General features: G+C 34.2%; 4 protein-coding genes across 4 annotated transcripts; 1 reads left to right on the plus strand and 3 right to left on the minus strand.

The window, feature by feature from the left end:
* On the minus strand, positions 3131–12343 carry LOC109728119 (dual specificity protein phosphatase 1-like). Its single transcript, XM_020258441.1, has 7 exons — positions 12241–12343; positions 8834–8941; positions 8573–8708; positions 7439–7559; positions 6329–6474; positions 3932–3998; positions 3131–3364 (listed from the first exon to the last, which is right to left on the minus strand). The coding sequence occupies exons 2-6, from the start codon at positions 8927–8929 to the stop codon at positions 3958–3960; spliced, it is 540 nt and encodes a 179-aa protein (XP_020114030.1). The 5' UTR covers positions 8930–8941; positions 12241–12343; the 3' UTR covers positions 3131–3364; positions 3932–3957.
* Positions 10075–12325, minus strand: LOC109728118. Its single transcript, XM_020258440.1, has 2 exons — positions 12241–12325; positions 10075–11270 (listed from the first exon to the last, which is right to left on the minus strand). The coding sequence occupies exon 2, from the start codon at positions 11146–11148 to the stop codon at positions 10390–10392; it is 759 nt and encodes a 252-aa protein (XP_020114029.1). The 5' UTR covers positions 11149–11270; positions 12241–12325; the 3' UTR covers positions 10075–10389.
* LOC109727946 (RNA-binding protein 8A) lies at positions 14994–19420 on the plus strand. Its single transcript, XM_020258179.1, has 4 exons — positions 14994–15411; positions 16909–17045; positions 18226–18371; positions 19039–19420. Exons 1-4 carry the CDS (start codon positions 15105–15107, stop codon positions 19085–19087), a joined length of 639 nt encoding a protein of 212 aa, XP_020113768.1. The 5' UTR covers positions 14994–15104; the 3' UTR covers positions 19088–19420.
* On the minus strand, positions 19684–24901 carry LOC109727945 (stem-specific protein TSJT1). The gene is made up of 5 exons (XM_020258178.1): positions 24578–24901; positions 20957–21215; positions 20658–20778; positions 20239–20348; positions 19684–20033 (listed from the first exon to the last, which is right to left on the minus strand). The coding sequence occupies exons 1-5, from the start codon at positions 24778–24780 to the stop codon at positions 20001–20003; spliced, it is 726 nt and encodes a 241-aa protein (XP_020113767.1). The 5' UTR covers positions 24781–24901; the 3' UTR covers positions 19684–20000.

Below are 25129 nucleotides of genomic sequence, written 5' to 3' on the forward strand. Positions count from 1 at the left end.
CACCACCGATCTATAGAAGCATATAGGAAGCACTTGAGAAGGCTCGAAGTTCTCAAGAAGTCTAAAAGTCAGAATTAAACTCAGCAACTTTCTACGTCTTAAAGTTCTCGAGCGCCCTTACAAAGAGACAATTTTCTAATTCTGATAAAGAAGATATCAGATTTTTTTATGCACTTGTTGCCAAAATCAACTTACGATGTAGGCCCAAAATCTACTTATTGGATCAGAATCATTTTCAAAAAGGCAGGATCCAAAACACAAACCCCCCGCCCCGCCCTTGAGACACAAAAGAAGTGCTTTATTAGGTCTAGGAGAGCAACAAATTTTTATCTTATGTTCTTATTTTTCTCTGTGTCTTGCACCCATAATCTGTCAAGCGGATTTCACCGTATAATGAAAAGAAGGGGACTTCCAAGTAAAAGTCAGAAATAATTTTGTGTGAACAAAACACTTTGGAAACTCTAAAAATCAGTCGAAAAGCAAGTTAATGATTTTGAGATTGAGAAATAGAGAACCCATTTGCATTTTGCCAACTAATTTTGAAATATACTGTATAAGAGAAGTGTTACTCTCTCGGACAATCAAAACTTGCTCTTCAGTAATTGTTGTATAGACAACACCCGTAATTAGAAGTAACACAGACATCTAAATACATATCATAGTATATCATATATTTCTCCAATTCTTGCTGCTGGCTGCTCAGATCCAAGTCTAGACTACACTTACTGCGAATCAAGACCTCAAAAATTGGTATGATTCTGCTTCTTGTTTTAAGCAATGAGCAATTCTATTTTGGCTACAGTGATGCAGTGAAACCAAACTATAGAACTGTCTTGCTTACTAATCCAAGACTATATATAGTACGGTAAGCGTTCATGATGAGCTCTAATCTACTGTAATATATCTGTATTTGACTAATGAACATGTAAGACATAAAGAGCTCGGCTGGAGCTGACCAGTTGGAGCCGTGATCGTATTACTGACATGGTTCAGGGTGCGGACAATAAATCTCTCGTCATTGTTCTCCCTAGTCTCTCTCGTTTTTCCGGACTGTATATGGTGTTTCGAATGCTTATCAATACTTAATAAGATAAAGAGCCCAAGTGTCAGTTGAAAAGTTGGGACATGAAGATGGTGATGCCAGGAGGTGAGTGAGTTTCTGATAGGTGCCGTTGTAATGGAAAGATTAAAACTTAGCCTTGTGCAGCAACTTAGCAGAACTTAATTTGCCAAAAAGAATTTTAAAAAAAAAACAGAAACAAAGAAACGTTTATTTTTATTAGGGAAGAAGTGATGTCGATTGATTAGGATAGGTTTTGACTTAAAAAAATATGAAGATAAAAAGTCGCTCTTTATTATACAAAAAAAAAAAAAAAAAAAAACTAATCTTTGTTTGGAACCCCCTTTCCACCTGGAATATTGCATGCAAAAAAACATTCGTGCATTATACTTCACGTTGCGTTCCCTCAAGTGTGAACATTTTTCTTCTTTATGAAAAATCGTTTCTTTATTATTTTCGCCTTTGATTGGAGAAAACTAGCTTTTACTTCTTATATTTTTATAGAAAAATATGTATTCTTGTTTTTGTAAAAAACAAAATAACAAATACAGTTTTAATGAAAATTGATAAAAAAAAAAAAACTGTCACAAAAATTGATTTTCATAACCCCCATTAACTAGAAAAGAAATTTTCATCGAATTATTTTCAGAAATTTTTTTTTCCCCTACACTTCCAAAACAAACACATATTATTTGACAACAATACACGGATTTGGCAAGAGACCTGAATCCCTAACAATGTACTACAATAATTAACAGATAATAAATATTATATATAGAAAAATCTTAGCGAACTGTGTTATATTTTTCCCCTCAAGTTTTTTTTTTTTTAAAGCAACAATCTGTTAAATTAATTTGAGAAAACCAAATGGGTAACTGAAATTGTTTATTCTTTTAAACATTTATATTTTACCCCCTCAATATCTCAAATTGTTGTATTTAATCTTGCCCTCTATTAGGATTTTCTCGAACTATACTTTCATTTTTTATAATTTATAGCCGAAAAATATCCCTTAAAATATGCAAAAAATATATTAAAGAATTATTTTTTTATATAAAAGAAAATAATAAATTTGATCAATTTTCCCCTCTTCATTACCCAGCCATAACCTCCAGACAACATTTTCTAAAATTTAACGGAGTAAAAATGTAATTAAATAATTCTATACATTTAACTTCTGAAAATTTATAACTTTTCTCCCATATTTTATCCCTACGTTTTGGAAGTCTAAGATTTGAATCCTCGCTATTGTCCTAAATAAGAAAAAAAAAAACAATTACAAAACAAATTATGGTTCTGATATATTGGATTACAGTGTAACATGGCATAAATTAGTTCTATAACCCTCGTAGAGTTTTTTTTTTTTTTTTTTTTGAGAAAAGTAGAATGCTATCCGTTTCGTTTATTTATTTAAAAATAAACTTAGCTGAAAATATAAATCAACTAGAATTTGAACTTGGGTTTCGAATACGAACAACCAAATCTTTTTGCCACTTGCGCCAGGACAGTCGTTACGCGACAATGCTATAGAAAGAAAGGCCATACTATAAAATTGGAATGAGGATCAAAAATAATTAAAATTTCAATTATTTGGTCGAGAAAATTATTTCATGCCATGTAATTCCATTTCTATGATTACTTCGAATTCCAAACTCGGGACAAACACATTTTCCCTGCAAAAATGAATCCATCATATGCTGAGAATGGTAAAGAAAAAGTAATAAACTAATGCACTAGGTAAAGCTAATGCTAATTATATTTAAATATATTTAATTATGATACTAATTATTTTTTTATTTAGTTTGCATATTTAAAATATGATAAAATTTGATTATTTAAGTTTTATTATTTTCTTCATTTAGTTTATACATCTAAAATATGATGAAAACTGATTAATTAAGTTTTTATATTTTTGTAACTTTATAATTTATTAAAATTTTTAATTATATAAAAATATAATCATATTATTTTCATTTAGTATATTATTATTTATTAAGTTATTTATTATTTATGCATAAACGGTAGTTTTATATTATTCACTTTCTACAGAACAAACAGCAGAACTTAAGAAACTTCACTTCTATAGCTATAAAACAAACAGTACATGAGAAATAGTTTTTACCGAACTCCAATTCAATTCAAAGTTTACTTCAATCCAAAGTTCAATTTCGGTGAAACAAACAGACCTTTAAGCAGTGATCAACAAGATATAGCCCAAAAGACAGTACCGTCCTATTCTGATATTGCATCTTGATCTCTGTACTTTCAACTTAGATGCTTATGTCCCTAAAATCACTGCAGTACCTGACAATGGGGTAAAAAGAAAAAGAAAAAAGAAAAAAAAAAAAACTAAAATTTTTGTTATAAAATGACTATTCTATCCCTTCACTTGCAAAATGACTTATTTGGTACAGTTTCAACAAAAATAAACACAAATCTTCATGGCACTAACTAAGCTGTACCAAAAAATGAACATGCGGCACATGGAGAGCAGCAGGACATTCATTTCTTGTACACATTGCTTACATTTGTGTAATGCAAGTACATCACATGGTTCCTAAGAAAATAATTTTACTGAAATTTTTTTTTTCCAAATTTTACAAAAAACCTAGTGTTCTCATGCTTTTCCGAGGAACTAAATACCTCCCACATGAAATTCTTCGGGTACGATGTATAAATAGATTTGCAACGACAAAATTTGGTAAGAAATTTAAGGTATTACTTAATGAGAGTTAATTCTGCAAACAATGGGATTTCACACTTGAACTATAAAAGACCATAATGCAGCCACAGATGATTGTTGGGAATAATTTAAGACTATTATCAATGATAAGTAGAATAATTAACCAGTAAAATGACTGGATGATTAACCAGTAAAATGACTTTCATATCCAGAATTAACTGCGTGCCGATATCTGCGAATTCGGATCTTGGGTCACTGCATAATTGAAAAGCTTCATCAGTTAAGCTTTTGGTTAGCTACTTGAATCTAATATGAGATACTAAAACATAAGAAAGCAAAATTCGGAAATGTTGGCCAGTTGCCAAAGGAAAAGAAATAAGTCAAACATATGCAGAAATTCCAAGTGGTGTACTGCAAATAAATCAGCACTGGATAATTAGATAGTGATATAGGTGTGTAAAGGTTAAAGGCAACAATACAAGACGGCAAAATCATAAACTGTATCATGAAATATCGATTCAAAACATAGAAGAAGACCAAATGACCATAACATATATGATAAATCTCCTAGATTGGAGAAAGGATCTAAGGATCCAGGAACTCTGACACAATGTGCCCTAGAAACCCCGAAGAAGATGATTAATGTTGATATAGAACATGATTAATGTCGATACGTATATGTACTTGCGGGAAGTGAGATGGCAAACAACTAACCTCCACTTCAAGACATTAAAGGAAAAGCAGTGATCAAGTTCCATGAAACATAGTGTTGTTATATGAATATCATATTATACACCAATCTACTATTCTTTTCTTCACTAATAGCAGATACGTTATTCAACGTGTCTTCAATGGATACATCTAACTTATATTAAGTATCTTCGTGAAACATTGATTGAATAATACGAAAACTGCTCAATCAGACTTTACACAATCATACCTTCCTATAGGCTGTTCGATCATGCTCTACTCATTTTAGTGAATGACTGAAAACTTTTTTTTGCAAATTTGAGGTTTCTCTAGCCTTGCTCTAAGGTGTATTGTTGTTTGATGAAGTATTTATTGAGCAGTGTTATTAGAAGAAACACTATAATAAAGTATGAAAAGCTCCAAATTTGAGCTTCTACTTTTGAAACAGAATTTCATTTTAGTTTTCCACTGCAGCAAAAGCTCCACACTTTTTAGCTGGCTAAATGTGCTACTAGATCTCACTGTTTTAAAAACGAGGTCAAACAACAACCTAAAAATACTACTAGGTCAAGAGTCGCCGGTTCAACCAGTGACTAATGACGTCAGTATGACATCATAAATATTTAATTATTATTTTTAATTTTATTATATAGAAAAATATACATATATTATTATTCTAGTATCATACTTAATAACAAAATATTAATGTCTAGACCAAATTAAGTATATATAAGTTTTCAAGTTTCACATTTTATAAGACTAATTTTTGCTAATCGATAATACAATCAGCTAAGTTAATCGTAAGCCGTTGGTTTTTAAATATGACTCGGTCAAAAAAACTTGTCTGATTTGATTAAAACCGGACCGGTTCACCGGTTTGATAGTTGAACCGCCAGTTTGAATGATTCAAAGCAGGTTTTCAACTTATCCAGTTCAAAGGATTGAACTGAACTGTTTTATAGACTAGGTCACGGTTGGACTCGTCGAACTGGCCAATTTAACCCAGGTTTTAAATCATTGCTAGATCTGGCTGCAGCTGAAAGTGGAATCTGAAGCAGGGCCAAACAGGCACATGGTTTTGGTTGAGTCAAATAAAAGAAAATGTAATACAGGACTACGTATTCATGTAGTTCTAACATTGCATTTTTGCTGTTCTTTTCAAATAAAAATTGTCATCTCCATAGCTGGACCATTTAGCTTTTCTAATCTCTTTCAGATCGATATTTCAGATTACTCCAAAACCCCTAGAATCACTTCAACTTTAAGGGGAAAATTATCTAAGAGTGCTCGACACAATCTAAACCGCTTCTTTTCAAGTTAAGCATAAGGATTGTGAAGTAAATTTATCTAAGACCCCAAAATTTTCAACTGAAAACAAATCAAAAGGCTCGTTTTCAAGTTAAGCATAGGTTAGCGTACACTTTATTGTTGACAAATAGTACCATATAATGAAACCTAGTAGACATAGATTGGGTCAATATCAATAGCTAAGTTCATGCTGTAAGTCTCTTTCCCTTTTTTTCAGGGTGGCATTTATACCCGTTCCTAATTTGCACTTCAAAGGTCCCGCAAGCATTTTTAGTATCAAGACTTTCTAACTCATGCAACTTATATGGTACTTATTTAATTATTATTCAATCAGGTACCATGATGGATGCATTTAGATACATATTGAAACAGAAAATTGTATGAAACAAAGACGAAAGTATGATGACGTGCAACGTACAATTTCTTTATGTTTTGCATACTTGTTCCCATGCAAGTCAAATGCAAATTCTCCACCAATAAAAGAAAAGAAAAAAAGAGAGATGCAATTTTCACAATTTCTGAATAAAATTCAAGATTTTAATATATATATATATATAAAAGATCCACAATAGGACTCGCCAGTTTACCTCCCAGAGATTTCTCAAAGTTCTTCAATTGAATCATAAAACCCTCATTTGGAGCTACGTGTGGCCGTTTGCGTCTGACCAGCTCTAAAGCACGTGATAGACTGATATGATGTGTCTTCATGAGATAAGCAATAACAATTGTGACACTGAAATATAAATATTAAAAATCCATGTAAGAAAGAAAATAAAAGCAAAATTAAGAGTCCTTTACATCACTAAAACAGGTAGTTATTTGCAAAGCTTGAAGTTGATGGATGTTTTGTTCTGAGGCAGCTTTTGGCTGAGCCACTTTTCTACTATTACTTTTCTCATCCCACCCCTAACTCAACTTTTCTCCGGTTTTCTTGTATCTCTGCTGTTATTTCTCTCTAATTCTGCTTATATATCTGATAAACATTTACCACTCATCTAATTGTAGAATTTTTTGTACATGATCTAGTGAGATATGTTCTATTCAATATTACACCTCAAAACGTTTAGGCCAAGTTTTCTAATACCCTTGGGAAGCATATCTTATAGTTAGGAAGTTACGGTGACCTCTAAATCCTCACAGGAATGGAGACTTAATACAATATTTGGAACCAATTACACTTTATTTTGTTTTATTAAACTCAAATTTTGTGCGATTGAATGTGCCCCAGCCAGACGCAGGACAGCATAAGTTTTTTGAAAACAAAATAGCGAAAAAAAAGAAGTTACTATTAAGTTATTCTTTTATTGCCAAATAAAACTTGCTGGTCTATAGATTGCAGACAATCTGCCTTACCTAGTGCATTCAATCGCATTGAATTTGAGTCAGAAAAGGGGAAACATAACCAAATCAGGCCTTTTTTTTCGTTCCATGTTTCTAACAACAGAATAGAAAATTTTATCACTTCAAATTCAACACCAGGATATATCAACATTTTGCTGAACGTAGTCTGGACGTATTCCAAGATCACTAAAGAAAAAAAAACCATTTAGCCAATACCAAGACATCAAATTTCATCTCCACTTATGCTAATAAACTTACTTTTATTATACTGAACCTAAATGTTGAGTATTGTGAGAATTGAGAATGCCAAGGACATGTTATCACCCCAGACATTACAAAAACAGGAGAATGTTTACCTTCTTGACCTTCCGGCAAAGCAATGAACCAACACATTGCCCCCTGCTCTTTTAGCTTCGTCAATAAAATTGAAACATTCATCAAAGTACTCCTCTAAATTGGTGTCCGGGCTGTCAAGTACTAGTGCCAACCACAATCACAGGATTCAGTCTTAAAATCATCTAGAAGAATAAATTTCACATTACACCTAGCTTACAAACTAGCATACTATTATAATACGAATCAATAGGATGAAATTGTAATAAGAACCAATAGGATGAAATTGTAGCATTGAGATTCTCTGTGAGACATGGATCACAAAATTAAAAAGAGAAACTTGACATTAAAAAAAGAAAAGAAAAGATTCAAACGAGTCAATAATTTAGAAGAAGGCAAAATAATGTACACAAACCATCTTACAAACATCGGTTTCTTCCTAGTTATCTGCATATAACAATTTATTAGCATAAACAGCAGTATTTGACTTGCCATGCAACCAAGACAAGGAAATGCACTTACAAATATTCCTATTACCAAAGAAGAGAAGATTTTGCATGTCAAACAGCTCAGGCAACATTAACGCGAAGTTAATATGACAAGAAACATCAAAACCACCAAAAGAAATATAAAATGCATAAAGCGAATTCCACGCAATAGTATAACCATTAGAGTATCCAGATTAGCATGAATAGCTCAAAACCAATATTTGCATCAGCAGGCATTAAAATAAGTCAAAATTGTGTAAATGCTCCTAAACACAGCTAGGGTTATCATCTGAAAATTTTATTATCAAACAAAGGAGAATCCCACTCTTAAACTTTCTTTTATCTTCAAAAGTTAGCAGTTAATTTTACTAAAAAAATCAACTGTCAATTGTCTTTCAAACAGCAAATGATCTAATAATGCAATGCATTCTATAAAGAAAACTTAGATTTATCCCTGGTGAGCAAAACACAATATTCAAAGAAAAAAAAAAACCTTTGAAGTACACTTGGATGAATACTAACTTTAAATTGGTGTACATGCCAATATAAGTATATCAAGTTGCTGTAAGCAAAAGAGTGAAAAAAATCCCAATGGGAACATTCTACAGAATCCCTATACAAAGCAATATGACAACTTCCACTAAATTGAGAAAATAGAGATTCACATACCATCAATCTTCTTATAAATGAAATCATTTGGGAATGGCGGATTGAGTGATTTGGCCACAATTAAGATGTGGGTGATGTTCAAGTTCTTCAAGGCCTGCTTGTTTAGTGCCGCTCCAACAGAACCCAAGTAAAGACCCTACGACATTACAAATCCATTAAGTCGTTCCATAAAAATCCATCATATGTGCAACATGAAGGGGGAGGAATGAAAGAAAAATAAGAGAAAGAACAGAAGAACAAGAAAAAATAGCTCCCAAATACCTCCTCGATCTGGCAGGGGACCTTTTCCTCTTTGGCATACCTAACCGCACACAAGGCCTGAATGATCGCCGCCTTTTCCAAGTTCAGATACGACATCAGATAATGTTGCTGCAGGAAGAAATATAGAGCTATTCGTAGCATCAATTGTTCTTGAATTTAATAGCCTTCTTTTCTTTGCTAAAGGAAAGAAGGACAAAGGGAAGGAGTAAATCATCGACCAGGATGATTTTTATATCTCAGGAACTTAATTAAAAAAAAAAAACAAACAGCCCACTAAAGAGCTTAACTGCAAAATCACTGATTTTGAAGGGATTATGAGTCAAATTTCATATCCTTATTTGGAGACATATTTCGTCTAGATTAGGCTTGATCTCCAGTTATTAGGATATATTTAATTACTACAAGCAAATCACTATTACGTGCATGCAAAAAAATGGTTGATCTCTCTAAACTTCTGATGCCATGTTCACTTAATACGCCACCAATTTCCTCCTGAGGTAAAAATGCTTTTCTAGTATAGCAAATTAGTTCAACTGCGAAGAATATGCATCCTTGTGACTAATAATGGAGATTTATTACGAAGCTTCCAAATAATTAGACCAAAGTAAGTGATATAAACTCTTCCATGAATGGCATAGAGGCAAACACAGAATCTACTCTAACAAAGGAAAGGAACTGTCCCTATGATAAAAAATTTTCTTGTCACAGGCTCCAGAGGAGCCAATTTAAACTCTTATCCAGGCACATTTAACAAAGGTGACACAGAAATGCTGAACACAGTGCTGTTGTTTAGTCGAGCTGAACACAGAAGATCGTTCTTCCTACTGTATTCTCTTTCTATTGTGAAGGTTATTAATAAGTAAAGATCCATGTTATTCTTTAAAATGCTTAAGTATCTCGTTCCACATATCTCTTCTCGTTTCTTCACGGGCCATTTATAAGTTAGCAGGCGTGGCACAAAAGAAGTCTATGACTGAGTACCAAGAACCTAGAAACTCCATAATTTGAGAATTTTAACAAATGATAACTTAGTCGAAACACACTATCCTTAAATTTTGGAATTGTCAAAATCTGTCGAACATTAAACCTACAACAAGAAGAACTTTTAACCTACAACAAGAAAAGGATGTTGAATTCAAGTACTAGTATACTGTTCTCTTTTTTTTTTTATAGAGATAATACAATTAGGAGCAAAAAATGTTACTGCAAAGCAGGGATTTGTTTGTGTACAATTTAACAACTGGGAAAGTTTGCCACTCTCATATGAAAAAATAGGCAACAGACTATGAGGATATCATACAGATGCTCAACGAGAGATACCAATTTGATTAAACTGCCTAGATGTTATGCATTACAGGATACAAGCCTTCTTGTGTACAAAAATGTGCCTGCATAACTTTTAAACTGCCTACAAAGGAAATATTCATAAATCCAATAACTGTTGAAATCAACTATTCATAGTTCATCATAGACATGCGGAATTTCCACATGAGGAACTGCATTATCCTGGGTTCCCGCTGCCAATCTCTGGACATCTTGAATGACATGTTCATTTGCTATAAACCTGATCTAATAGCATCCACAAGTTTCCTTTGTAACGTCAACAAGCCAATCCTTTTCGAGACAACATACAACACCGCAGACAAGAATATGAGAAACCCAATTACCAGAATGACCCTGTCAATAACATCCTGATGCTGCATTGTGGAGAGCAAGCGGCGGGTACGCATCAGCAAAGAGCGATGCCCTTTGTACTCACTCTCAGCCTTCCTAAGGACACTTGTTGATTCCTCAAAGGTTGCTAATGTGCTAGAACTTCTTTCCACCTCCTGAACCATCAGCTGACGAGTCCGGCGGAGGCTCTCAGTGATACTTTCTGCAGCAGAAGTCATCCCAGCCTTTGTCTGTAAATCACGTCTGCGGATGGTAGACTCTTCCCCACCTCCTAAAAGCAGCTCTCTTTCTTCTTGAGCAGCTTTCCTGATGTTCTGTTTCGCCTGCAGATTCGCATTCCTCAAGCTCATATGCAGCTTGTTGTACTGTTCCTTCCAGGACTCTAGAGTGGATTGGCCACGCTGCACCTCGTCTGGTGTGGGCAACTGCTGGGCGAGGAGATCGAGCTTGCACTGCATCGATCTGAGCGAGGCGAGCCCGTCCTGCGCCGAGGCGTTCAACCGCGGGAGCGAGTTTGCCTCCTTCGTCCCCCTCCCGAATCTCCCGCAACCCTCGATCACCGCGATCCGCTCTCGGATTTGCGCCGCGGTTTCGTCCCATTCCCTTTTCAGGCCCTCCACAGCTAACGCAACCTCGTCCATGGCGACCTCGTCGGAGAGACAACGACGACGACAACGACGACGATGATTATACTGCGGAATCGCAGTGTTCTCTAGTAGCTTAAGCTATGCTTTTGGAGAAATACGGTTGTTCCACGTAGTACCTGAGTTCGAGCATGTAGCCCATCCCCCATTAACTAAATAAAGAATCTTTTAAAAAGTCACAAGCCATTAAAACACTGTTCTGTTGCCGCTTAAAGCCCGTTTGTTTTGGTGTAAGTGGAGTGATGGAACTCAAGTTCCATCACTTCCGTTATTTGTTTTGGTGTAAGTGAAAAATATATTGTAACTCAAGTAACGTTAGAGCTCCACTTCACCTACTCTCGACTTCCTCTTTTAAAGTGTCGAACTTGACTTCCACCACACTCAACCTCCTCTAAAAAATTAATTAAACAATAAAACCTAAACTCTACTTCTTTTATAATGGGTTAGAATTACCTTATTTATAATAAATTAGGATTATCTTTAAATAATAATAAAAAATTTAATTATATAATAGGTTAAAATTTATAGTGGTAAATTAATAACTATATTTAGGAGATAATGGGATCCACTTACTTACATCAAAACAAACAACGGAACTCAAAAAATTAAGTTTACCAGCACCAAGTTACATCAAAACAAACAAAACAAACAGAAGAAGTAATTGAATTTAACTTTCAGACTGTACGAGTTACGTAAAAACAAACAACAAAAAGATAATCACACTTCAGAAAAACTCAAACACCACTAAACTTGACTTGCGTTGGATCTACAGATTCGTCAATCCAAACGCCCCTTTAAGCTTCTATAGCAGTTGTTTCGCAACAATTAGTCTCATCCAGTACAATTTACATCAAACAGACCCTAAATCCTAGTTGTGCAAATCCACATATCAGCGATCTTAGAATCTGAGTGAAGGATCAATCTGGTTTCTCATCAAAGCACGATGCTAGCAACAAAAGCCCTAGAATAGCGCCGTAGCTTCAGATTTACAGGATCGATCATGCGATTCTACCAAGTCAACGGGGAAGGTGCGATCGTTTCAAAGGAAGCGGGAGGAGAGAGAGAGGGGGGGGAGAGAGAGAGATGTACCAGAGAGCGATGGAGGCGACGAGGGAGGAGGAGGAAGACGACGACGACGACGACGACGACGACGATGATGCCGCGGCGAATAAAATGGCTCAAAAAGAAAAGGAAGGGACGGGGAAGGACTACGAGAGAGAAATCACCAACAAATTTACTGTTCAATTCGCCCCCTTCGGTTTACTTCGTTTTCGCTTTACCTCTTTTGATTTAAAATATTACACAGAATATATTTGATGTAAAAAATAATATTATTTTCTATATGTTTATTAAACAGTAAATTTTAGGGTAAACTTTAAATACCACCCTGCGATTTCGCTCTTCTTACTATAGTATCCCGTGATTTAAAATATATCAATTTAGTATATGTGAGTTTATTTTATTTTTTTCGTCAACCTTTTTATTAACTTTTTATTAAATCACATATAAAAAAATTCAGATACCTGACATATAGCTTACCGAATATTCACTTTAGTATTCTTTAGTTTTAATTTTATTACTAATTTAATGAAAAAAAATTAATAAAAGGGATAATAAAAAATAAAATAAAACCATATGGTATGAAAGTGAGACGCTTTAAATTACAAGATACTAAAATGAGAAAGTACGGAACGAGAATGGTGATATTTAAAATTTTTTCAATTTAAAAAAATAAAAAGTAAACTTCAATTCGCCCCCTTCGGTTTACTTCGTTTTCACTTAACCATTTTTTGATTTAAAATATTACACAGAATATATTTGATGTAAGAAATAATATTATTTTTTGTTTGTTTATTTGACAGTAAATTTTTTTTTCAAAAATATATTTTTATAAATTTGAAAAAAATAGGGCGTTTCTATTTTTTGCAATTTTTTTTGATGAAAAATAAAAATTCGAAGAATCGGCAGTCCACAAGATCCCATGAGAGCTCGTGGACAGCGTGAGAGGAGGTCACCCATTATCTAATAAATTGTTATATAATATTTACTTAGAAATAAATACATGTATAGCATTACATTCTAGTATTGCATATTATATTATATTATATTATATTAGTTTCTTTAATTTTTAGAAAAAATATTAGTTGTACATTTTCAAATGGGGTGTATGATATATATTCCACTCATCTAATATAGAAAAAATTTACTAGTTTCATCGATATGACTAGTAAAAAAATATTTTCATCATAGAATGAAAGAGATATACATCATACAGTCCCTTTGGATGTATGTGTAGCATTGCTTAAAGATAATTTAGTCAATTAACCATTTTCATTAACGCCGTAATTCTCTCTGACAATAATCAGAAAAGAAAAATAAGAAGTGAGTATTTACAGTAATTTTATTGTGTTTTAGTAAAAACAAAAAAAAAAAACTTGACAAAGAGAATATAAAATTAATTTAGGATTAATTGCATACAGCTCCTTGTAAACATATTGAATAACAAATATATCTCTATAGAGTTTAATTTTTTATTTTTATTCGTGCAAAATTTCTAATTATTTTAAATATATTCCTGTTGTTAGGATTGGTTACAAAAATATAGTTAATTATAAAATAATTACCTATCTAGTTAGTGAATAAGTTAAATTGATCTTTTTATTTTTTTTATATTATTAGGTAAAGTACCTTTTTGGAAGGATATTTTTACATATTTCTAATGGTTGGGACTTTCGAAAGATATACTTATAAGGTCAAAAATATTATTTTACTTACCTGCTGTAAAAAATTAAACAGAGAATGTTTAGTTCATGATTGGAATAGAAATGAAAAATAGAATTAGATTGCTTTGAAATAGAAAATGGAATGACGAATCATCTAAAAATGTTTGGTTTATTATTGGAATGAAAATCAAAATAAAAATTTAAAACTTTTTAAAAAGAGTTTTGATTAAGAGAGAGTAAAGTGATGAATGGAGATGAGGAAGGTGTTGGTGAAAAAGAATTTTAAAAAGTTCACTTTGAAATGGATCAATCCGAGATTCAAAGCCATATTGGGCCATAAATAGATTTGACCATTTTTCATTCAAAGTGGAATGAGAATCAAAATTCGACTCCTATAAAACAAACGACAATTATTGAAATTAGTGAATTACATTTCGATTCCATGGTCTAAAATAGATGAACCATATATATTTGCAGTGCTCTAATGGTAGTAAATTAGATAAATAAATATGAATATAAATGAAAAGCTAATTTTTATAAGAATAGATTTGTTATCCGATATATTATATAGTGCTCTAGAGCTAGGCTGGTATACTATTGGCGTGCTACTAAGTTGTTTTCAATGATGTCGCTTTCAAATCAACGATCGGCTCCGTTAGACTTGATCACTATTAAAAGTATTTGAAAACTAAATTTCATAATTTTTCAGTATCATTACTTATCAAACGAATAGTCTAAAAATGAACAACTGAAAATAAAAATCTCATAAAAAAAGATGATAAAAGATTTTAATTTAAGATCAGTAGATACTGATCTTACTCTAAATAGTAAAAAGAATTTTCTATAAAAATTTTATCAGATTTAAATTATTTTACACTGTTAAATTCACAAACGCGTCACATTTATTATTAAAATTGTTAATTTTGGATTCTTTTGATCACTAGCCAAATAATATTGAAAAATTATAAAATTTAATTTTTAAATATTTTTAATAATATAAATTAAATCTAATAAAGAAGATTGCCGATTTGAGAGCCACATCGTTAAAAATAATTTAATAGTACGGAGGCATCTGTGCTACTAATGGTATGCCAGCTTAGTTCTTTACATCTCTCTTGCCTTCGAAAACCTAAAGAGAGAACCACCCAGGAAGGGGAAAATTTTTTTTTTTTTTTTTGATCTCTTTCTCCGCGGAGAGGGCACGAGCGAAGGAGACGAGGGCGAGGGGCGATGGCGACGAACGCGGACGTGGAGGTGGTGGACTTCGAGCCCGACGACGACGATCTCATGGACGAGGACGCCGCCGCCGGCGATCCTACTCCGGCTGCGGCGGCTGCGGCGGCGCCGCCTTACCCGAGGCTACGCTCCGCCATCACCGGCGGCGACCCCCCCAAGAAGACGAAGGGCCGCGGATTCCGCGACGAGGGCGCCGCCGCCGCCGCCGCCGCCGCCGCCGACCGCAGCTCCCGCCTCGACTCCCGCGACTTCGACTCACTCGCCCCCGAGGGCGGCGGCGGCGGACCCGGCCCCCAGCGATGTATGTGGCTCGTCCCCCTTCCTTCTCGTCTGATTCATTCTCATCATGTTTTTGGATCGGGGAAATTAGGGTTTAAGTGTTCTCATGGCCTTCACGGAGAGGCGCATCTCTCTGGGAGGTACCTGGGAGGCGAAGAGGGGTTAAACACTTCATATTGATGTGCTAAAACTATTTCTGAGCCTGTTCCTATCAGATAAAACCGTGTGATTCTTTTCATTTGCCATTTAGTAGGTTAAATTTCAATTATTTATCAGTTCCGTTACCTTTCTCGTGAATATGCACATCAGAGGGAGTGTTAATTCCGCTACGGGGCTCTTTAATCTTTTGGGTAACACGCAGTAGGGCGACGCGGAACTTTGGAAAGAGTGTAGTTTTCTTTGTCAAAACGTAATAGTTGGTGCTTTGCAGAGGAAATTACAACAATCCTAGTGTGCTCATAGAAATAGACGGGTTATCGATGCTGCCACGGTCGTTTTGTGTGAAAATTATAGAAGATGCGTATTGAGTTTCTCTAAAAGTTATGGTCGTTTTTTGAGGAAAATAGAAGAGAGTTTGCCCTTGTCTTACTTTATAATGAATTTGGCTATTTATTTCATGAAGAAAATAGAATGCTTCAAGATGATGTGCCATAACATTAAAATGGGATTAACCTTGTAGAAGTTTTTGATGTTCATCTTAAGACTAGAAAACATCATACTGGTTTGGTATCCTGAAATGGCATACCGGCTTCTTTCTGGAATTGGAAGAAGTATTGGCATCTTTTTCGCCATTGGCAGCTTGGATTTAACGTTGTCTGTTGACTAATTCTCAAAGTTTCTGTATTTCTTCTCACATGTGGTTGACCTGTTTGAGTAACCTGCTTAGTTGAGTTACGCTACTGGATTTTGCTATTTTAACTTCATAGCTGGAGAGTGATTTAGTTTGAATCTACGAGCTTCTAGATTGTTCTGTTCTTCGATATGTTGCTACAATTGTTGTGTGCAGCTGGAGAAAAGCTTTTTGGGTAAAATCTCTTTGTCGTTTATGTGCCATTATTATTTTCTTTTGACTTCAAAATTCTTCTGCTATATTTCCCTTAATTTTGTAGATCTCTTGCACTGGTTGATATGATGTGCTTTTTTATTGAACTCTCTTTGCTATCTTGTTATCTGCTGTTAAAGAAAAAGTACTTGCTCTTTTTTTTAAAGTAGTATCTGTGAAGTGTAGAAAAAGAAAAGATCATAGAGGTCATATGGTGTCGACTATCGACTCATAATTGTTCATCTATGCGACATCTCCACTTTAAGTTTCTTAAATCGCAGAGAATAGTATTGTCTTTATCTTGTATTTACATTTGTCTGCATCTTACGATTAGTTTACATCTTTCTACCAATTAAGCAAACTAGTGAACCTATTGTGGCTCCATTATCTAGCTCTTTATGCCTTTTCTTGTTCTTATTCTTATATGTAATTTTCTTCTTATTCTTATATGTATTTTTTTCCAAATAATTCCTATAGCCATCGAGGGATGGATAATACTGGTTACTGGAGTACATGAAGAGGCACAAGAAGATGATCTCCACAATGCTTTTCGTGAATTTGGGCAGGTGAAGAACTTGCATCTAAATTTGGACCGCCGAACTGGATTTGTTAAGGTAAATAAACAATTTCTGCTCCCCGTATTTTATAAGATGTGAATGGTGCTTTTTGATACACGGCTGACATCGGATTTCAAATGTGACAAGATGCTTTGGTTCAAAAGTCATTATTGACAAACATAAAAACTGTGAGACTTATCTTTATATGAAGGACAGGAAAATAATGTAAATAGACTTCTTTTTCCATTGGAATCATTTTGTGGCATATACTAGTTTATTTTATATAACACCCACTTGCATCTTTTTTGAAATAATGATATATTCTATGGATTAAATATTTAGAGAAAACTTAAAACTTTGTATGAAGCCACTTTCTTCAGTTTACTTTTTTTTTTTTTCTCTAAAATAAGTTCATTGCAGAAAATTGTTCTAGAGCTAGTTCAATCACTCTCTGACAAAAAAAAAATAAAAAATCTGTACAAACTTTTATATTTTTGTTCCAAGTTAAAGGATCAAAAGACCTCTATTGATAATTCAATTACTCTAGATTTAGTTCGATCTTTATTGCTGGCTTTTGATCAGAATGTTGAACTTTATATCTTGTGGATTTGGAATGGGATCAAGGTTTTGGGGCTCTCAGTTAATCTGATTGTTACGTTACTTGATATGGTTCATGTTGAGCTTGGACTTGAGTTCTGATTTTTATAGCAGTACTCGTGAGTTCTCAATGGAAACAACAAATTTTAACCTATCAACACCACTTCCTGTAGCTCTGAAAATAACTTCTGTTCAAATACTATTCAACGGTTTGAACTCTTGGTCAAAATCTAAGCGTTTCACTTGAAATTATCCTCAATGCTTGAATATCACAAGTTTCAGTTGTTTCAGCGTTTTTGGCAGTTCAAAATTTTCCCGTTTATGGTCTTGACAATTTTTATGTCTTTAATGGTATGTACTTTGGTGATTTTAGCTTTTCATCAGCTAGATTCAGTCAATTCCAAATGAAGTTTGATATATTGGTTGAAATTCATTAAAAAACTTTTTCTACTATGGAGAATTTTGAGCAGAAACAGATGCTGCTAGAAAAGATTGAGCAAAACACTTACAAATGGTAATTTTATGGCCGGTAGATAATACTGTAGAAATTTTATATCTGTTTTTGCATAGATATATAGTCCCTTATTAATCTTACTGCTTTTTTGTGGCTGTTAAATATTAATCCTTTCGTATGTCATAGGGATATGCTCTCATTGAGTATGACAGCTTTGAGGAGGCACAGGCTGCAATAAATGCACTGGATGGAACTGAGCTCCTCACACAGATCATTAATGTTGACTGGGCATTTAGTGTTGGACCTATCAAGCGCAGAAATGCGAGGAGGAGGTTAGTTTACCTAAACTAACTCTTCAGTTATTGACTAAACCTCTGATATGTTGCCATGTGATTAGACCACCTTTTTGAGATGGTTGCAGAAAGATCATCTTTTACACATGGACATACTTTTGCCACGCTATCAGCTGACCTTTTGATTGAAATATGCCATCTTCAGTATAATTGCCAATACTTCCAACTTTAAGCCGCCAGAATTAACACATAGTGTTTTTAATCCTTATTATTATTTTTTTATTTTTTAATATTAGTTGAATAAAATCATCTGTGTCTTGGTGCTTCGTTGAACTTTAGCCATAGTTTGGTTGTAGCCAAACTGAGAGCTGAAGTGTGTGCTCACCGCTAATACATTGCTCTTAACAAGATGATAGCATAATTAAAGCTTCGATTTTTCAATTCTTATCATCGTCATCACTATCCCAATGCTGTTATTTATGTATTATAAGGTAAAATTATATGTAGTTCTCAACAAACAATAGGATATTTCAAACAAAAACCCACTGTATCCTTTCTCCATATTAATTCAGCCACGAGTTTATTTGTTATATTTCTTTTTATAAATGCAATCATTTAATTGTGTCCTCACCGCTGATGCTATGAAAATTATATTGGTGGTATCATTTACATTTCCCTGACTTAGTAACACATTTCTCTTCGACAGATCACCACGTGCTCATCGATCAAGGAGCCCGCCGAGGAGGAGATATTGACAGGTTGTTATCACCGTAAACAGAAATGAAACTCTAAACATTTGCAATCCAAGATTTGAGAATCTGCTTGTTTTCCAGAGGAGAATGATTTGGAATCTGAGATTTGGGAATTTGCTTGGTTGTGTTAGCGTCGTTTAATTTCCTTGTAACTTGTTTGCCTTCGTCGAAATCTTCTTGTGTTGGATATCTTTAATCAACATGTGGATTTATGAACTTATTTTGTATCGGTGATTAGGAGAACTGCTACTTTTTGATCTTTCAAGTTTCTACGACATTATACCTGGCGACGGTGTGATTGTGCCTCATCACATAGATATTCTCTGCTTGCATTAATCTCGTGGATTCGTCTTTAATTTCTGAGTCATATCTTGAAGTGAAAGTGCCACCTAAGAACAGGGAACCAAAAAACTTACTGCTTTACAATTATATTTGTTATCAAATCCACACTAGGGGCTTTTTCTAATGTAAGAATGAGATTAAGCTTTTCTCTTCACTTTGGTATGTGTTCCATTGGAGATCATCCTTAACAATTGTCACAACCCTTCTCTTTCACATTAGAGTGGATAAATTGCAACACAATTGTCACAACCCATGGATTCCAAAATTCTCATGGAAATTTCATCTGACAACTAGAAGCTCCAGCATTTATTAGATTTACATGGGTAAGCCATGATGATTAAAAAGCAACAGAGCACACAAACTAAGATTATTTGTCAAATTTGTTCACTGAACTCAAACAAAAACTAAAAGCGGAGATCGGCGCGGTTAATACAAAGAACACCAAAGAGAAAGCAAACTTATTAAAGGACAGTACTGCTGCTACACAGGAAGCACAAAAGATCCAACTTCTATGTACATGACTACCACTTGCATGTCCATGAGCAGAGATGAGCAGTAACTTAATTTCCCTTCTCTAGATTGTTGCTGCAACAAATGCTCCTTCCACCTGCATGTGGAGTAAACATTGAATGCTGTGAGAAATTTGTCGGTCCGAAGAATTCATCACTGACCGAGCATTTCGGTGCGATCGGTGGCATTTATAGTTTCTGATTAATTTCACCAATCACACTCCATTCTATGAGCTTGAGATTTGGCTCTACTCTTGTTCGAAATTTTTACGGAATAAAACGACTAAATTCGCCGAAATTTACCTTGAAAGTGGCCCCACATATCTCTTCTTCGTCTGCGGGGATCGCGGTGACTCTGTGCTTGGGGTTCTCAAAGCTTCTCAAGCCTCCATGAGAGTTTGAGTAGAAACATCCTGTGATTCAAACCTCAACATATTTACACTGAGAAATAGACTAAGAGATAGGGAAATTATACTTGAATTAAAACAGTTACAGTAATTTTTTGTTTTGTTAAAAAAAAAAAAAGGAACTAGACAAGTTAGGAAATTTGATTTGGCTCCACACATGTAACTTGATCTCATTTGTTTGCAAACTTATACTATGGTTTCATACACATATAATAATATTGTGATATGATAAGTTGAAATAAAAAATATGCTACAGGAAACAAGAAAGAAAATTGATAAACAATAAGTTATTTTTTCTTTTCTTTTTTTTTTTACCTTGGGGGAATTGTGCAAGTGATTTGCCACATGATCCTTTGAGCAAGTCCACATCATCAGAAAAAGCAACACACCCATCTGCAGTGATTCCCCAGAATAGAGGGATCTTCCCATTTGGATCCTATTAATTGATTGATTGAACATCAATAAAAGTAGCCCAAAAAAAGAGGAAGAGAGAGAGAGAGAGGGGATCTAAAATTCAAAATATTAGAATAAACTTATATAGATTCTATATTTTTGGCCCGAGACACCAAAGAGAATCGAGAAAGACAGAAGAATATAACAAGAGAGAGGCTCACGGAGGCGACGAGGAGGGAGGAGGTGGAGCGGTCGAAGAGCACGAAGGCGAAGTCGCCGGAGAGGTGCGCGAGCATGAAGGAGGGGGGGTACGGCGCCCGGTCGCGCAGCGCCTTGTAGGCCTCGATGACCAGCACCGCCTCGTCCGCCGCTGCCGCCGCCCCGCCCTTCGACGACAGCCCGTACTGCTGCCACAGGCTCCCCAGGTTGTCCAGCATCCCCTCGAACACGCAGAATATCTCCTCCTTCGCCGCAAACCTCCTGCATCCATGCATTGCATTGCGTGTATTGCACAGAGTCAGAAAACGGTCGAATACGATCAGATGAATACATTACAAGGAATCAAAAAACGGTCGAATACGATCAGATAACAATAAATTTGTATTCTTATAACATTCACACACACACTATATCAATTAATACTTTACATGTAGACACCAATTCAATACAAATGTTCAAACAATACTTGATTTTATTATCATAATTAATCAAAATGAATTTAAATTAGATTTTTTTAATGATAAACAGTTTTTACATTATTCACTTAAAATTGAAGAAACTATATAGTTTCATAATTATTATACTAATAAACAACAGAAAAAAAATCTAAAATTTAATTATTAAAAGGATTAATTGCATACAAGTCTCTACAAAAATAATAAATTATAAAAATATTCTTACAAAATTCAACTCTTATGTGTTGTTCTTGCAAAAATCTCAATATTTTCAAATATGTTCCTACCGTTAGGATCTGTTAGAAAAAATTAATTAATCATAGGTAAAATACTTAACCCTAGTTAATTAATGAGATGAATTGACCTTTTAACCTCTTTTCAATTAATGTTGGGATTTTTGAAGGAACATATTTGTGATAGCAAAAAGGTCATTTTACTTATAAAATAAACAGTGTTTTAACGATAACAAATCACAGGGATATATTTGAAAATATTAAGATTTTTATAAAGACAACACATAAAAATTAAACTTTATAAGGGGAGATTTGTAATTTACTATATTTGTTGGAACCTATATGAAATTGAGCCCTACTTCAATCATTGTAAACATTTTAGCTTATTTTTGACGTTTGCTTCATTAATTACGAAGTGCTTTTTGCAACACCAAGCAATTTACGACCACAACTGTAGTACATCCACACCACTGGAGATGACACGTGTCACGCATCCAAGCAACGTCCCGTCGCTGTTTCCCACCAAACGAACGATGGAAAAAAAAAAGAAAAAAAAAAGAAAAAAACTGGGTTTGTGGTGTGGATAAGAACGAGGGGAATCCGCGGTCCATGGAGCCACGTGATTATGTCTCAATCGTACACATTTTTGGTGGAATGATGGGAGGCGAAGTTATTTCCTGCACCAGGTGTATCCGTACAATTATGCGCCGCAATTATTTATTTTGATAAGTTATATTTCTAACATAATTTTTTTTTTAAAAAAAAAGTAGTCTTTCTCTACTGGAGATTAACTGATAATTAATATTACCCGAGAAACTTTTTTTTTAAAATTTTTTTTTGATAATAAGGGTTCGAATTTCTCAGCTCTTAAATAGTAACTCTAAATAATAAATAATTTATAATGTTTATATATATATATATATATATATATATATATATATATATATATATATATATATATATATATATATATATATATATATATATATATATATATATATTCTTTTAATTTTTTCCTAAAAAATTAAATAATTACAATCAAATAAAATGTCGGTACAACAAAAACGATATATAACGACACTTTTAAATGTCGGTACAGGTCAAACAAAGTGCTGCTGGCTAACTTACCGACACTTTTTAAAAGTATTACTATATATGAGGTTGCTATAGGTAGGTCCGCCTTGATATTTGGCACACACTCCTCCAGCGACCTGTGGCGGAGAGATACGTGGCAATCGTAGCACTTTACTGTCCCTGCGAGATCCTCGCAGCTAAACTCCAGCCGCCAGAAACCTATCTCGTCGGCTGCGACGGCGGAGGAGGAGAAGGAGAGATGATGATCAATCTTTCTTTTTTCTTTTCTTTTTTATTTGTAATCGGACTGAGTGGGCTGGGTGTGGTTGGCTGAGTAGAGAAACTTTTTATTTTTGATTGGATCGAACTTTATATTTAGGCTTTAGTAGATTTTTTTAAAAAGTATTGGCATAAATGGGACACTTATATAAAAGTGTCCCAAAAATATATTCCTATAATATAATTCTGTTGTAGCGGTGATCTCCTAGGGTTGAGAGTAGATGGTTGGTTGAATAGTATAATCTAACAAATGAAAATGATCAAAAAGATAAATCTAATAGTGAAAAACTCGATCGATAGTACCTAACTCTTGATACTACCAATAGTATAATAGGCGGACTCCCTCTCTCTCTCTATTAAACAACTTATTATCTAGCCAGTAAGCAAATGATCCATTATCTCTCTATCTCTCTCAATATATATTAAAATATATATTAAAGAATTTATTATCTAATAAGTAAGTGAGTGGTCCATTTCAATTCATCGCTATCCAATAATGGTATAGTGGACCCCTAATAAATTAAATTCCAATTTATTTAGGGTCCGGTCCATGGTGCACCGGGTGCATCCCTGTTTTCCCCACTGTTGGTGTCAAAAGAGGTGAGCTTTCACTGCTTTTGACTCTTGTGGCCTAGTGTTAATTTATTTACCTTATCAAAACTTCTTTTATTAAATATTCTAAAAGTTTACCAACCAATTATTACATCTGAAGTGTAAGATGTATATCCTCTATAAAAAAATATATAGATAAATAATATATGATGTACATCCCCTATAAGAAATATATACATAAATAATATTTTTTTAAAAAAAATATATAAGTGATGCTATTCTTACACTGTTCATGGGCGTAAAATTTACATTTATAAAACTTCTTGTCATTTATATTAATCCACTTGTCTTTTTATTGTATTTTTGTCTCCAAAGGAATTATATGGGCGCTTGATTTCAAAGATGTAAGATGTATACGTAGCATTTTTCATATCAGATGCATATGTTATACCTTTTATCTTTTATCTTTTATCTTTTTTTAAAAAANATCAAGGAGAAAGAAAATTATGTTGGATTTTACTAAAAATTAAAATTAATAAGATAGATAAAAAGAAATTTACGTTAAAGAATATTTAGGGTGTAAGATTTATACCTATGCAGGTGTAGAGATAGCACTTGCTCTTCTCCTATTAGTTTCCCAAAATTTGCAAAATTATTGTTAACTTAAAAATTTTGGCACTTATTTGTCACAAGTAGCTAATCATAAAGCCAACCAAAATTTTAGAAGAAAAAAATATTCTAATTCATTAAACTAGTTTGGATCTTTTCCCCTTCTTAGTTTCCCAAGATTTGCAAATTATTATTATTGAATTAAAAGCATCTATTTGTCATAATTAGCTAATCATAGAGCCAACCAAGCTCTAGTAAAGACGATTTAATAGGACACGTCGTTAATAGTGCTATGCTGATCTTAAGACGATTCGACGGCTAAAAAGTTACGAGTACAAATACTTTCGTCTTTTCAAAGGCGTAGAAACTCAACCTCATATATAAATAAAAGAGAGATATTTATATATATGTATGATTAGACCTGGGCCTGAAGAGGGATTGATTTTTGTTGGAATATGCGAGGTGGCCGAGGGAGGCGATCTGCACTGAAACCGCGGGGCCGGAGCTGGCGAGAAATCGATCGACCAGCGTCGATGCCCGCGTCTTAGGAGACGGGGTTCGGCTCCCGGCGGCCGTCAGCTCCGCCGGGACCTCCACCACCTCACCACTGAATACACCCAACATCTCTCCTTAAGACTCAAAACTGAAAACTCTTTCTCTCTATCTCTAGTGAGGTTTTTTTCTAAAAAAAAAGAAATTATTTTGAGATCATCTGAGAATGGGGGTGGAAAATTCAATGAGGGGAGGTGGGAATTGGTTGTTTATATAGTGGAAATGGGGTGGGGGGGCCTGTGTGACAGAGTTTGTGGAAAGATGAGGTATCATGGACCTGGTCCGCCACCTCAGCTATGCACCTCATTTTTCGTAATCGACAAAATCTATCTGATCATATATAGAAAATTGTTCAGAAATAATCTTAATACCGTGAGTTTTCGCTCAAGTGCGTAGCGAGAGAAAGACTTTTGCGGAACTA

Source organism: Ananas comosus, linkage group 23, assembly GCF_001540865.1.
Source record: "Ananas comosus cultivar F153 linkage group 23, ASM154086v1, whole genome shotgun sequence".
Taxonomy (NCBI): domain Eukaryota; kingdom Viridiplantae; phylum Streptophyta; class Magnoliopsida; order Poales; family Bromeliaceae; genus Ananas; species Ananas comosus.